Source organism: Eschscholzia californica, unplaced genomic scaffold, assembly GCF_041429995.1.
Source record: "Eschscholzia californica isolate CP2 unplaced genomic scaffold, dmEscCali1.0.p SCAF_2, whole genome shotgun sequence".
NCBI lineage: Eukaryota > Viridiplantae > Streptophyta > Magnoliopsida > Ranunculales > Papaveraceae > Eschscholzia > Eschscholzia californica.
In genome coordinates this window covers 29,463,329-29,479,264 of record NW_028238309.1, presented here as the reverse complement: position 1 = coordinate 29,479,264, position 15,936 = coordinate 29,463,329, and the positions used below count along the sequence as shown (strand labels likewise).

Here is a 15,936-nt window from a genome sequence, read left to right as displayed (position 1 = left end):
ACTTTAATGCCTAAGCTAAGTGGTTTGGAAAACTAAAGGTCGAATCGTCCAAATATCCTCTGCTAGTCTGGTCCCATTTTAGCATAACAAAAAAGGTGCACCCATATCAGTGGCTAACTATTGCGATTAATTGAGCAGGATTAAATTGAAGGTTTTTATGTTATATATGAATTTTTGAATGATGAAAAAGATGTTTAGTTTCTTCACAGAATCAATAGAATGAGCTCAGGGTCGGGCCTAGGTTCATGATGTCCTAAAGTGAACTTTGAATTTGCTGCTAATACAAGAGGCATCATTTTCCCATCTCACTTCGGGCCACCAAAAATCAGAGCCGACCCTGTTTTTAAAGGGCCAACTTTTGAATCTTGACCCAATTTTCTCGTGAGAATAATCATAATATACTCTGCCACGTGACAAACTCTCACACCAAAATGGTTTGGTTTATCCTTAAACAAGATTTTAAATATAATTTGTCTTTTATTTCTTTTTTCTATATACATTTACACAATTTTGTAGTGTGGTATATTTAATTCCAAGAACATTTTTTTCCTCTACAATCTGCCCACAAATTCCTAGGCACACAGGATATCTCAAATACTCATATTTCCAAAGTAGATGACATCCTTCATTGATTTTCTTGCTCTGTTTATCGCTTCCTTGCTTCTTTTTCCGCCTACAATCATGAAGAGGCCACTTTCGTAAGATCTACTATCTCAGAATATTTAAAAATATGTCAAATATAATATGTACATAGGATAAAAGATTCATTTGAAGCAAAAATGATGTAGATTAATTTTGCAAATATTTTACCGCTTTCACAACTCGTTCGAAGGATTCTTGCCCATACTTTTCTATATAACGCTCAACTAATTTCCTTGCGTCGAGACTCATCATCTGAAGGACTTTCCTTTGTCCATCGGGGTAATTAGGGTTCACATGAAAACCAATCTTTACGTACTTTCGGGCGAAATTTTCATAAATATAAGCTGCTCCATTGAAAAGTGGTAACACCAACCATAAACAAAATACTAGCTTCATGAATGGCCAAAAAGGGATCCTGTCGGACAAGCATGCCATTAAAATTAGTTGCATGTACATATATAATATATATATATATATATATATATATATATATATATATATATATAGGATCCTGTCGGACAAGCATGGCATTAAAATTAGTTGCATGTATATATATATATATATATATTATATGAAATGATCAAGTTCATTTTTATTATTATTACCACGCAAGGAATTTCCAGAAAGAGAGCTCAAAGAGTGTGATAAATGAGTATAAGATCCAGTATGTTAGCCATTGTTGATCATCCAGGGTTGAAGGACTCTCGATAGCTCGCATCGATGCATATCTGGTAATTTAATAGATTAAACTTATTACTCGACAGGGAAAATACAGATTTTTGATAAAAAGTAATCACGAACTTCTTATTTAACTATTTTAACAAAAAACTCGGTCTATTTATTTGCATTTGAGAAAATCATTATATGTTGCTGTTGGTTTTCCTAATTATTCACACCTGTGAGAACTGAGAATTAAGGTAGAAATATATCTATTTGAACAAACACACACACACATATATATGACATATACATATATACACAAACAGAGGGAGGAAGATGAACTTACAAAGGAAAAAGAAGCATAACTCCTGGCCTGGTTCACAAACACACAAGTGGTATTAGAATTGAACAATATAATGCTATAATGCTCTTCAATAAATTATTTTTTCAAAAATACTACTCGGCCGAAAATAAGGGCCGATCACAGCCGTATGCTGATCTAGTCTACTCTCATTGGTCAGGGTGTGAGAATAGTCTCACATGGGAGGAGAGGTATCCAGCAACGAAATATGTAATGTCTAGGTCCTCTCCACTCATTGTCAATTAGTTCTATGTTGGATGACTACAAATTTAAGACGGTATCAGAGCTAGGGGAGCACGTGATTGGTTTTAAAGCCACACGAGCTCCATGTCGCCCAAAAAAAAAACACATGTTAGGCTGAAATATGCCACACGTGAAAGTTCGTCGGAGAATAGCCCCACAAGGGAGAAGGGGTATCTATCAACTAAGCATATAATGTCTAGGTCCTCTCTATTCATTGCGAATAGGTTTTGAGTTGATTAGTTGAATGACCACAAGCATAACACATGTCATGTGGAGAGAGAAACACCTTGAATCCTCCACATCAACTTTAACGTTGTGGTCTGCCTCATTTTCGGGCCAGCTAGCAGCATTTCATGCATGCATGATATACATAAATATATATATAAATTTGATCTTGTGAAAAAACTCTCTATATCTGACTATTCGAGTTGCTAGCGTTGATGTTGACATTGTGAAGAACATTCTCATAATGCTTTATCTATATGCTCACATATATTGTCCATAAATACTAGTTAATTTAACTAAAATCCCATGTCATGATAGTCTAGACCTAAATATACTAATTTCTATCAATTTATCGATCTAATGGAAAACAAATTCACATGGAAAGGAAAAAAAAAAGAATAAATATTGAAGTGATAACATTACCCAACTAGAGTATCAAGATGTCTCGCAATGGATCCAATAAAACCCATGATGCTTACGAAGGAACTCTTGATCTGAGTGTTAAACTAATTTCTTGATCAAATCAACAGGAACCCTAGTTCTTTTGTCACAAATTTAGAAACCCTAGTTTTCTTTGAAACACAATGAATTTGTACAATTATGAAAATAAATGGAGAGAGAAACAAATATATATAAGTATGGTTTTGTAAGTAAAGAAATGGAGGATGTATAATCATAAAAGAAAAGTATATCTCATGGAGATGCCAAAGTCTTCTTTTCTTTACCGACAAGAAATACATCCACAAGCCTTAACATGATTTTGAATGGATGTTGCGTGGGTGATGATGACTCTGTACTTCTCAGGATTTGTTAAGTTATTAAAGACAAATTTCAAGTGGATGGCACTTTTTTTTTGTGGAAAGTGATGGATGTCATTTATTATTCATATATATATATTTGGGAATTGTTTTTTGTTTAGCGTCCAACGTGATTTGGAAATTGAATAGCTTATCCAAACATGTTATAGGTAATGTCGCTATAGGCAATTCTTAGCAAGGCCATATTTGTTGGGGAAATGATAGAGTGACTTAGAAATTGGTACTTAGAGGGTGACATATTTCCTCATTTAGAAATAAAAGCGGTCCCCACCGTAGTCAAACTTTGAAAAAACCTTGTCTTTTAGTGATTCCACATCAGCTGGGCACTAAAATGCCCAAAAAATTTGGGCTCTCTAGCATCTCCCTATTTGTTGCGCGGGAATGGACTGTGAGAATGCAATGTGATTCCTGGGAATCACGTTCTCGTAGTTTGATGTTTGGTTTGACCAGGAATGGGAATTTTGCTTCGCACAAGAATAGAAATGTAAATTTTTGTAAAAGTTCACTTTAACCCTTAAACTACATAAAATACACATCAACTTTATTATATATTAAAATCAGTATTATTTATTCAAATTCGTATAAATGAAATTATAACAGGATAGACCAAGGGGTTAGAATTTAAAGATAACAAATAAAGATCTTAATAAAAATTTATCTAAAATAAAATTCTGTTCATAAACCTAAATAAAAATTTAAATAAAATAAATTTTTTGTTTATAAATCTAAATAGTACTTATTAGAGTTAATTCCTATATGGCCCCCTACTTTGTGACCAGCTTCCTTTATGGCCCACTTTTTTTCGTAAATTCAAATATGGCCTCCTATTTTCAAGTAAATGTCATTACTACCCTTCTTAATTCTAAATTTAAAACATTTAAAAAAAGTTATTTCCACCTCACCCCTCTCTCTCTCTCCACCTCATCTCTCTCTACAACTCACCCCTCTCTCTCTCTCCAATTCACCTCTCTCTCTTTCCAACTCACCTCTCTCTCTTTCCAACTCACCTCTCTCTCTCTCCAACTCACTTTCATCTTCTCCGATTAAAGTCGCCGGTCGGAAAATTTTCCGGCCAGCGACCTCCAAAAAAAAAGAATTTTTTTTTTCTCTCATCTCTCTCTCTCTAAAATTTTTTTCTCTCATCTCTCTCTAAAAAAATTTTTTTTTTTCTCTCATCTCTCTCTAAATTTTTTTCTTCCTCTCTGCTACAATACGACGATATACTCCCCTCTGGCAAGATTCTTCTCTCTCTCTCTTTCTACATTATCTCTTTCCCACTCTCTTCTTCTTTCCCTTTTTATCTTCTTATTATATCTGAAAACCCTAAATCTAAGTGATTTCTTACTGAATCTTCAAAAGATAAGAGATTAAAATTTAGGGTTTTGGATTCTGGGTAAATCCAGCCCCATGGGCTGTACAAGCTCAAAAATCGACGACCTCCCTGCCGTCGCACTTTGTCGTGACCGATGTTACTTTCTAGATGAAGCGATCCGGCAAAGGTATTTCCTTTCTGATTCTCATGTTGCTTATATTCAATCACTGAAAGGATTTGCTTTCTCTTTTGATCGTTTCTTTGATCATCAATATCTTGATAATTTCATCTCTCATTCTTCCCCTGTTCTTCCACTTCCTTCAAATAAAAAAGGTGGTGGTGATGATCCTTCAACTTCATCTTCTTCACTACCTAATCCTCCTCCTCCTCCCGGTAATGGAGCTGCTGTTTCTTTTCATTCTAGTTCTAATTCTGGGTCTCATTTACATTTTCACGACTCTGATGATGGTGAAGATGATGAGATGAAGAATCGAACTTTTCTGGATCTCTTCATCATGATCATGATGAAGGTCATGAACATCATCATGAAACCCTAGAATCTGTTCCTAATAATGGTTATATGACTATGAATTATATGCAAAATCAACCAACACAGTCAGTTGTTCATGAACAAAGACCAATGAGTCCTGAAACTTTACATTATGGGGGATCTTCGTCTTCCTCTTGAAAGGTCTGCTCGTGAACAGACCGATCTGGTCTGTTCACGGCTCCGGCGAAGGGAAACCCCCTTCGCCGGAGTTTTTAGCGAGAGAGCGAGGTAAATTTTTTTTTTTTTGAGGTCGCCGACCGGAAAATTTTCCGGTGGTCGGCGACTTTAATCGGAGAAGATGAAGGTGAGTTGGAGAGAGAGGGCTGAGTTGGAGAGAGAGAGAGAGGTGAGTTGGAAAGAGAGAGAGGTGAATTGGAGAGAGAGAGGGGGGGTGAGTTGTACAGAGAGATGAGGTGGAGAGAGAGAGAGGGGTGAGGTGGAAATAACTTTTTTTAAATGTTTTAAATTTAGAATTAAGAAGGGTAGTAATGACATTTACTTGAAAATAGGGGGCCATATTTGAATTTACGAAAAAAAGGGGGCCATAAAGGAAACTGGTCACAAAGTAAGGGGCCATATAGGAATTAACTCTACTTATTAATATCAAATATCAAAAAAATTAAGTAAATAACTTTTGGGTTATTTCCCTAATGGCCCCCAACTTTGTGACCAGCTTCCCGCCTGGCCCCCTACTTTACGAAAAATACCCATATGGCCCCCTTCCGTTATAACACCGTCACTCTCTCTCCTCCATCATGTTTTCTCTCTCTGCCAACTCACGCCACATCATTTGTTACGCCACCTCATCACCATCTCCGGCAAAGGTCGACGGCCGACCAAATTTCCGGCCGGCGACCTTCAAAATTAAATTTTTTTTTTTTTTTTTCTCTCTTCCTCTCTCTCTCTAAAATTACTCCGGCGAAGGGAGACCTTCGCCGGAGTGGTCTGTTCTTGAAGAACTGATCTCGGTCTGTTCATTGAAGAACAGACCTGGTCTGTTCATTGAAGAACAAACCTGGTCTGTTCATTGAATTTACGAAAAAAAGGGGGGCATAAAGGAAACTGGTCACAAAAGTAAGGGGCCATATAGGAATTAACTCTACTTATTAATACCAAATATCAAAAAAATTAAGCTAAATAACTTTTGGGTTATTTCCCTAATGGCCCCTAACTTTGTGACCAGCTTCCCGCCTGGCCCCCTACTTTACGAAAAATACCCATATGGCCCCCTTCCGTTATAACACCGTCACTCTCTCTCCTCCATCATGTTTTCTCTCTCTGCCAACTCACGCCACATCATCTGTTACGCCACCTCATCACCATCTCCGGCAGAGGTCGCCGGCCGGCCAAATTTCCGGCCGGCGACCTTCAAAATTAAATTTTTTTTTCTCTCTTTCTCTCTCTAAAATTACTCAAACGAAGGGAGACCTAGTACGGAGGCCGAGTATAGAGCCATGGCCATAACGGCGGCTGATGTTGCTTGGGTTCAGCTTTTACTCCGTGATTTGGGTATTCGAATGAAGAATCCTCCACTTCTACTTTGTGATAATGTGAGTGCCACATACATGGCTCACAATCCCATTCTACACTCAAGAACAAAAACATATGGAGCTTGACCATCCCTTTGACCGTGAGAGAGTAACAAGAGGAGTTTTAGAGGTTCAATATATTCCCACACAAAGTCAAATTGCTGATATCTTTACAAAAGGTTTAGTGAAGACCCGATATCAAATTTCTGATATCTTTACTTGAGTACTGACCAATTCAAACATTGATTCAGTCCAATGTAATTCAAATTTAAAAATTTGTTTCATTTTCAGTTTAAGATATGTATGAGATCTTTTGTAAATCATAACAGAATGTAAAATCTGATTGAAAGCTTATAAATAAACAACTCTCGATGCTAAGAAAGCAAGGGAGAATTTTACATTTTCATATCATGAACTTTCTTTTCTAGTTCAACAAAAAAAAAATGAACTTTCTTTTCAATTCTTCATTTCTACCTTCTCTTAGTCCCACCATTTTATTCTTCTTTACACGTATGAGGATGATAAAAGTATGTCATTTTGTTTAATTGACTCGTTCAAAGAAGACCAGCCTAATCTAAGAGCACACGATTTTGTTCTAGGTATGCCAACCCAAAAATTCTGGGTGACATTGAAACTGTCATTATTAGCTGATTAACTCAGGCCCTTCCAAGTTACGTGAGACCATTTACAAACCTTGAATAACTAAAGAAGTTTCTTTTGTTTGATTTTCAGTTTGAAATCAGGGTTTAATAGTGTAAAATCATAGCAAATCTTAGAGTACAGAGTGAAATTGTGGTCCAATACAAATTTTGGACTTAGGATTCCTTAGAATTCAAAAGTCTTACAATTCATGGTAACTAAATACACCAAGAAATCTTGATCTACCAAATCTTACTTTTGATAGGAATCCTGAGTCCTGCATCCAAATGCACTATAAAATGAAAAGACATAATGGTGTGGTTTGGTTGCAGGATTCCTAAGTAGGATTCCTATCAAAAGTGGAATTTGGTAGGAATCATGAATCCTTGGTCTGTTTGGCTACCAAGAATCCTAGGACTCTTGAATCCTAAGGATTCCTAATTCCAAAATTTGTATTGGACCAGAATCCCACTCTACGCCCTAGGATTTGCTAGGATTTTGGATTAATAAACCTAAATTTCAAACTTAAAATCAACAAAAAAATATTTCTTTTTACAAAATCATTATTTTTTTTTCAAAATCATTATTTTTTTCAAAAATCATATTTTTTCTAAAGACGTTTAAAAATACTCAAATAATAATAAATCATAGGATTCTTAGTTGCCAAACAAGCCAAAAAATATTACTTGGATTCATGAATCCGTGGAATCATGAATCCCAAGGACTCATGAATCCGCGGATTCATGATTCCGCCATCCAAACACACCATAAGTTTAGAGTAGATAGTCAACCCTATTGGTTCAAAGAGTGGTTTATATAGAGTTTAGTAGCCGTATTATTTGTAAGATTTCTTTCATAAATTGACTAATTGAGCACCTCTTACAAGAATGGTGCTTATTAGTTATTACAATCATAAGAATAATAATAACATAGAATTGATAATGCAAAAATAAATATTTGCAAATAATAATAAAATAACTGTAAAATGAAAACTCATTAATAACTAGTAATGGCGAATTTAGGCTTGGGCCAATTGACGAATATCGTAAGGATATGCATCGGACGACGATTGAGAGGCGTAAGATCTCTTGCCAATGATAATATTTGCAGCTTCACTTGGATGGAAAGCATCCCAAAACAAATATTCATCTCTATTTGGGCATGGTGTTTGTAGAGGTAAACATGTAATTTGACCATTGTTTCTCCCTACTCCACAGCATCCTGAATTTGTATTTTTAAAACCTGAAAATCAAAATCCGAAGGTTAAACTGTTCAGTTTCATGCTTGCAGTTGTTATATCTCAGACAGTTATGAACATAAAGAGTTCTTAGTATATGTCTGAAACAGGAAGGAGAAAAATAAGTATATTGTATGTATTAATATATACCAAAAGATAAAGGGTTCTTCAATATATCTTCGAACATTACATAAGGGTTAACGAAAATAAATTTCGCCCCTTCGAGATTGCTGTTGAAGTTGCTGACAATTGATTTAAGCCTGTTATTGAATATCAAATTTGCGTCGTTGATTTTTGCAACACATTCTACACCATTTTGGCTGTTTTGTGCCAATTCATTTGGACTACAACCGATTTGACCAATTCCGATGACAGCAACTTTCCTTGCTCCATAATCATACAAAGTCTACGAAAAAATTACAAAGAAAATCATTACTAACCAAGAACTGTCCGGAATCCATAATCCAACCCTAAACTCTACACGTGAGTTGATAATGTAATATGATTGATTAAATTGTTTGTACCTTTAGTTGCTGTAAATATTGGTTACTAAGAACATCTGCATATTGTTCCGGGGTGTACTGGCGACTTGTCGAATAATAAGCAGGCATGAAGTAGTTGTTGAGGTAGTCATTGCTACCCATACCGACGGTGTATAGGCATTTACTTAGATAATTTGCAGCCGAGTCCTCATCCCCTAGTATGTCTATTACTTGTGAGACGGCATTCTTGTAGTTGTTTAGTTGTTCATTCATACTGATTCTTCCTCCCTGCGATTAACATAACATTTGATGTGAGAATAGCCCACATGGAATAACGAAAATCATATCATTAAGTAAATGTCAATTAGTTTTCAGTTAGGCAGTCAATTGTAAATTTTTTTACAGCCCAAATTTTCAGATTAATAGATCTAAGGTGGTATTAATTTATTTTTTTTTTTTTTTTTCTGTTTTTGAGTCTGACTGGTCGAAATCTTATTCTTAGCCATCCAGTCTAACTAGCTCGGAAGAATAGAGACACAATAGACACTTCAAAATATTTCACACTTATTCTATGTCCTCCAGTAATGCACTTAATACAAGTCCAAGTAAACCATTCACACGAGTCAAATGCACGAGTTAGACAAAAAAAATATCTTGAAGTCTGTCTCTATTCAATTCAGTTTAAATTTGAAGTTAGATTTTAGTAATGCACTTATTACTAACAACCTTGCTATTAGTAATAGGAGAACAGGACTGAACATCTCTACTTTTATGTCTAACTGCACTCTATCTCAGCATAGCTCTCATGTAACTCACCTTCATTATAATCAATAGATGTTACGTTGTTAAGAAAAAAAAAGTTGGATTTTATATTTTAACCTGAGAAAAGAGAAAAGTAACACCATCTAAGAGTTCCATTTGCCATGTTTGTAGCAATTTGCAGTGGCTTATGTTAGAAATGTAAGTATAAATAAATAGTTTCGAAAATGGAAATTGAAAAAAAAATATGAAAGGGAGGTATAAATTACCAGTTGTTGGCCAGTTTCATCCCTAATGCCGGCAGCTGCCGAAGCAAAATTTACCCCTTTGAGTATGGCTTGGCCGCTTGTAGTTGCATATGGAGGTATGTAATCGTCAAACCCCAGTTCCTCAGCTGAAATGGAACAACAGTTTGTTATGACTCTCGACCACTTGGGCAACCAAGTGTGACCACCTTACTCTTAGTCAAGGGTGAAGCAAAGACATCCAAAGTTCAAAGACTTTGACTTTGGCCAATGACCCCTATAGACAACCATAGTTCAAATTGTTTGACTTCTCAACACTTGGTTGTTCAATAGTTTTGACATAAATTCCAAAATTTTGGAAGTACCAGATTCGATTCTCGAAGAGGTGGAATCCATAGTTATTGGATTTGAGTTATTAAAAATATAAATAATGATAATTTTTTCAGTCTTTAGGCTCAGGGTTGTGTGATGGGCAGTGCGGGCAGGGTGCCCGCACTGGCCCCCCACCACATGGGCTTAACTTTTTTTAGTTGCTTTACAAACTATGTAAGGAGGTTTTAATGTCAAAGGTCAAATAGGCTAATAGGGCACATACATGTAGCGGTGTTCATTTCTGAATGGACAGCTTTTTTTCTCCGTACTTTCCTTTTTGGTCATCAATCAATTCATTATCTTTTTTTACTTTCCATAATTACATACAAGTATCTATATAACAAATGACATAGGTTTTGGTGCCATGTCACAACTTTGGTTTATAAATCTCGATCGTCCAATTTTCTTTTGTAAATCATGATCCTTCTTTTTAAAGAGTCTTTGAAAAGATAGATATTTAACTGTCAAAATAACTACCCACTCCCTATAAACTCTCTAACTATTTTTCTTTCTTTCCTCTTTTCTCCCTTCAAACAATTCAATATGATCTCGGTTATTATTTTTAATATATTATTATTACTTCAATATCTGTGTAAAACCAAAATATTTGATAATTTTGTATAACATAAATATAGAAATTCCTGTGCCATACGGACACGGGCTATACTCTAGTAAAAGTATATTACTTCTTCTTCTGGCCTTTCCTTATTACACACAATTTCTTTTTGTAAAGACTAGATTTTCTTACTAATTTGAAAATATGTTAGTGGGTAATGTTTCAGTAAGTAAACTTTTTCTTATTTATAAAGTGTGAGTGCAATAATTTCTTTCAGTATTTTATATACTAGTCTTCTTCCTTATTTCTAAGTTGTAGAAGATTATTGTTGGTCGGCTATTGATCAGTCCATTAATATCTCTAGAGTATAGCCCGTGTCCGTATGGCACAGGAATTTCTATATTTATGTTATACAAAATTATATATTACTTCTTCTTCTGCCCTTTCCTTATTACACACAATTTCTTTTTGTAAAGACTAGATTTCCTTATTAATTTGAAAATATGTTAGTGGGTAATCTTTCAATATGTAAACTTTTTCTTATTTATAAAGTGTGAGTGCAATAATTTCTTTCAGTATTCTATATACTAGTCTTCTTCCTTATTTCTAAGTTGTAGAAGATTATTGTTGGTCGGCTATTGATCAGTCCATTAATATCTCTTTGTTTTTTAGTTTATTTCTCTTAAATCTTTAAAAGTAGGTTCCTCATCAAGATTGATTACGAATTTTTAGTTGATGATTTCGCTTTAAAATATAGAAAGATAAAAAATTTATGCGAAATTTTTTTGCTTCAAATATTTAATTCAAATACATTATGATTTGATAAATAAACGATTTATATTTCTTTTATGGTAAAATTATTTTGAATTTGTTTGTTATTTTGCTTAAAGTTTTTTTTACAGTTTGATTATATAAAGGGCCCAATAAAAATTTGGTACTGGACCTTCAAAATCTCAGACACGGCTCTGTTTAGGCTCTATATTGTTGGACTTTGGACCCCTATAACTGTTGGTTTAGCATAGGTGGTTATCGTGCTTATCACATCTTGATGATGTATCAATATCTTGTAATAACTAACGTAGATCGTAATCGATTTCTCAAAAAAAAAAAACATCTTTATCTTCGGCCATGAGGCCGTCTATAGACTTTTTTCTGCCAATATAAGTATTTGGAGCCCAATCCCATTCATGGTTGGCCCCAATAACCGATGAAATGGTAAATACAAAAGTGGAAATTTAGGTGGGTGAGAGAGTCTGAGACTTGATCCTTGTGGTCCCTTTGGGATGTTTTTTCCTGTAGGAATGTGTTACGAGAATTGTCACAAGGAAATAATGTCATATTTTTACCATTTTAATATAAAAAGCAAATAATTTCCTCTCTGGAATGCTATTGTTTACTTTTTCCTTCTAATTTCGTGACAACCATCTAAAGAGAAAACAGGAGCGCTACATGTACAAGATCCTTAACAAAATTTGTGACTTAATGACTCTTTTTCACTAAAAGACAAAAGAGTTACTACAGACAATCAACAACTGTACAGGGGTGTGTTTGAGGTGGTGCGATTTAATCTGAGAAAAAATTGTCGGCAGTGGCATTTTGCCAGACTCTTGCGGCCCTGAAGAAAATGGTAGTGGAAATTTGAGAGAAACAAAAAATTTTGGCTAAATTTTTCTACAAACATTTTGTACTCAGGTAAATTTTCATGTTCCCAAAAGTGGTGGGCTTTTAGGAAGGCTTGAGAGGTTTTCAGGGTGGCTTCTTTCACCGTTATGTGATTTCAACAAGATGGTCTATTTAATTAAACAAGCATCAATGGTCGATTAATATTGTTCAAGCATGGATGATCGAGTAAGAGTATGGAGTTGCTACTACTTGCTAGTCATTATACTCTATTCTTCACACTTCACATACAATTCAGAAAGAAGGTCGATCGAGAAAGTTCGAGATCCGACGATCGAGAGACAACCAACGATATTTGAAGATATATACAAGATAGTATTCATATATTTGAGATATCTTGTAATATGAAGTTTCGTGGATTAATTAGAAATATTAGAAAACTAGCAAACTCTAATTCAGTTTATTGATTGGAGAGGGTTTTTCATTTATTCAGCTATCAATTATTCTAACAAATGAAATCATCCCATGAGCTTTAAGTTGTGGAGATTAATAAAGATATAGTTGTTCATAGCTTTTCTGTTGATGAAGGTCAAGGTATACGGAGGGATCTTCAACTGAACCACGTTAAATATTGATGTCTACAATTTTTGGTTCATCTCTATGGTTATTGCGTAATTCCAAATTTAACACTGACCATGCAGGTTTCTGGACATCCATTTCAAAACTAATTGTGAAGAGCTAACATAATCTTGTGAGTGAATGAAATGAAGATGCATTATCACTTAGAGACAGAGGGATAGAGAAAGAAAGTGAACGGGAGCTTACCAATGACATCAGTAGTAGTCTTTCCATTACAAAACCTTCCAGTTGGTCCACCAGGGAAATCAATCCCATAAGGCAAGTAATTTGCTCTAGCAATGGATGCAATTTCATTGTTGTTCCCATTATCAACTAATGAATCACCAAATATGAAGTAACATGGTACTTGTGGTTCACCTTGTACCACTAACACTTTACACAACAAGTTTAAAACCAACAATATCCCTACCCACATTTTCGTTTGCTCACTGCCCATGAAGAGAAAAAGAGAAAGAGAGAGAGAGAGAGAGAGAGAGAGAGAGAGAGAGAGAGAGAGAGAGAGAGAGAGAGAGAGAGAGAGAGATGAAAAGAGAGAGAGAGATGAAAAGAGATAGATGAAAAGAGATAGATGAAAAGGGGAAGTGAAGAGGCAAGTGAACAATGTGGATAGAGTATGAGAAAAATGAAACTAATAAGAAGGAATTTATATAGAGGGAAATAAATGAAACAGAGGACTAGATGAAGGAAAACTAATGCATTATGCAGAGAGAAGAATAGAGATATGGATGTGGTCATATCTAGGCTTTTACAGTTGGGGAGAGATTTTGGTAGTTAAGCATTAAATATGACCCCAAACATAGAACATGGGAATGAATAGTGGGACTGTGGGAGTGAATAATGACATTATGTCTGAGTTTTCAGTTTTAAGGACTTCATTATCTGTATGAGACGCTATTCAATACAAGTCTTACATTTAATAGATTATTATTGGGATTCTCTTCAATTCTTCTGAGTAGTTTTGAGGGCCAGAAAGCTATGTTTGATCCATTCAATGTAATGTTTTATGTTGAAGGAAACAATATTAAGAAATGTATTACTATTTGATCCCGGTATCTGTCAACAAAAAAAAGAAAAACTATTTGGCCCCAGTATTATGACTTATTAACCTTTTCGCCTAGACACCTACCTGTATTTTCACCACTAACAAATTCCACAGTTGCCCTCGACCGAATGATTTGGTCATTGGCAAGTTTATCATGATCTTTGCAACAAAAAGTAGTTTATCATGACCTAGTTATATTGTTTCAATATATACTAGTGTATAGCCCGTGCCATCGGCACAGTGAGATTGGTTAAGCACATATTCTTGATGAAAATGCATAAAAGAATTAGAACTATAAAATACAAGTTTATTCCGAATCCTCTACTCAAACACCTTTATATCTTTCCGCCGCACTCTTGTCTATATTTTTGTGTAGAATCTAAGCTTCATTTCTCACTACAAATTTAGATCTTTCCTGTGTTGCATAATAAATACTTCATTATTGAAAATCTAAATCACTCTCTTCTCCTACGGATTGATCGAAACTTGTAATGGTTAAAACACAAGATTAAACAACTTTTCTGCCTAAGTTGTTGAAATGCCAATGTGCATGAAGAAATAATAATTAGAATCAATTTAAATTAATAAAAATAAGAATGAATTCTACAAATGGTCCTTAATATTTTTTTTTTTTTTTGATGAGATAAATGGTCCTTAATATTTGAGAAGAATTGAAAAGTTACAAAGTTCTTTTCAGATATGATAATCATTATGTTGCATTCAAACCCAGTCTGAATTGCCTAACATTTTGCAGTAACCCAATTGAAGAGCTAGCAAGTGAAACAAAATTCAAATAAAACATCAGGATGTGTTTGACCGAATATGTGAATTTCGTATTTGCTATTTGTTTCACTACTAATGACCTCAACCAATTCTTTTTATTCTACTCTGAGACTTATGATCAACTCCCACCTATTAATCTGACGACCTTTAGAAGGGAATTTTACGAATGTCGAAACAATAAGTTCCTCCTAAAACGTAGATGACAACTGCAACCATAATCATAACACTATTTAATAAACCATGATGACACTATGGCGATGCCAACAATTTTTATTTGTGGGGTCACATTTTAGTAAGGGGAATTCGGTCAAAACTCCCTATAAATTTGAGTTTTGGTAAAACGGATTTATCCAGCTTTTTATAGGCTTGAGCTCCCTATGGCATCTTTTGTAAATTATCTAATATAGGGAAAAGATGAAATTGACCTTATTGCAAACCAGTTTGCAAAGTTTTGCAATAACCAGATTGGCAAGACAAACCAAATTAGAAAGTAGTGCAAACAAGTTTGTAAAGCTCTGCAAACCAAATTGCAAAGCTCTGCAAAGTGTGTGCAAAGTTTTACAAAGTCATTGTAAGGAAAACCAGATTGCAAAGCAATGCAAACGGGAATGCAAAGCTCTGCAAACCAGATTGCAAACCAGTTTGCGAAACTCTGTAAACCAGGCTGCAAAACAATGCAAATCAGTTTGCAAAGCTTCGCAAGCTAAGATTCTAGGGGAAATTTTGGCATTAGAAATGGGAGTGCTTTTAGAATTGTCCATCAATACTATTTCCAAACTATATATGGGGCCTAAAAGGACAAAAAAATAGTTTGTCGTTTTGACAAAAAAAAACATGAAATTAGGTCTCCGACCCAATTTCTTGTTTTAGTAATAACATTTCACTAATCAAAACACAAATTTCACTTAACCATATATCTTAACTAAAACACATTCATAGCTTCCTTCGACGAATTTTCATCCTGATGCATGATAGCTTCATCATATGCACGAAGTGGGAAGTCTTAAATTTAGAAGAAATCATTATTACTAAAATGGCAAACAGCGAAAAGGACCTAGACATTTTAATCTTGGTTGCTAGAAGCCCTTCTTCCATGTGGGACTATTCTCACAAGGTACAACATTAGAATCAAGATAACAACATAACATAATCAAAGGCAAAAGTAAAAAAGAAATCTATCTTAAAACGTAGAAATTGAACAACAGAAAGAAATAAGTCAACT

At 34.8% G+C, this 15,936-nt stretch overlaps 2 protein-coding genes across 2 annotated transcripts; both read right to left on the bottom strand.

Moving 5' to 3' along the window:
- Positions 1 to 457: 457 nt before the first annotated feature.
- On the bottom strand, positions 458 to 2,770 carry HVA22F (HVA22-like protein F). The gene is made up of 5 exons (XM_086663875.1): positions 2,555 to 2,770; positions 1,649 to 1,675; positions 1,248 to 1,370; positions 811 to 1,057; positions 458 to 673 (listed from the first exon to the last, which is right to left on the bottom strand). The coding sequence occupies exons 1-5, from the start codon at positions 2,599 to 2,601 to the stop codon at positions 647 to 649; spliced, it is 471 nt and encodes a 156-aa protein (XP_086520001.1). The 5' UTR covers positions 2,602 to 2,770; the 3' UTR covers positions 458 to 646.
- A 5,044-nt stretch (positions 2,771 to 7,814) lies between these two features.
- LOC147557301 (GDSL esterase/lipase At5g45670-like) lies at positions 7,815 to 13,596 on the bottom strand. The gene is made up of 5 exons (XM_086658234.1): positions 13,076 to 13,596; positions 9,727 to 9,851; positions 8,741 to 8,986; positions 8,367 to 8,622; positions 7,815 to 8,221 (listed from the first exon to the last, which is right to left on the bottom strand). The coding sequence occupies exons 1-5, from the start codon at positions 13,323 to 13,325 to the stop codon at positions 7,998 to 8,000; spliced, it is 1,101 nt and encodes a 366-aa protein (XP_086514360.1). The 5' UTR covers positions 13,326 to 13,596; the 3' UTR covers positions 7,815 to 7,997.
- Between the last annotated feature and the right edge of the window lie 2,340 nt (positions 13,597 to 15,936).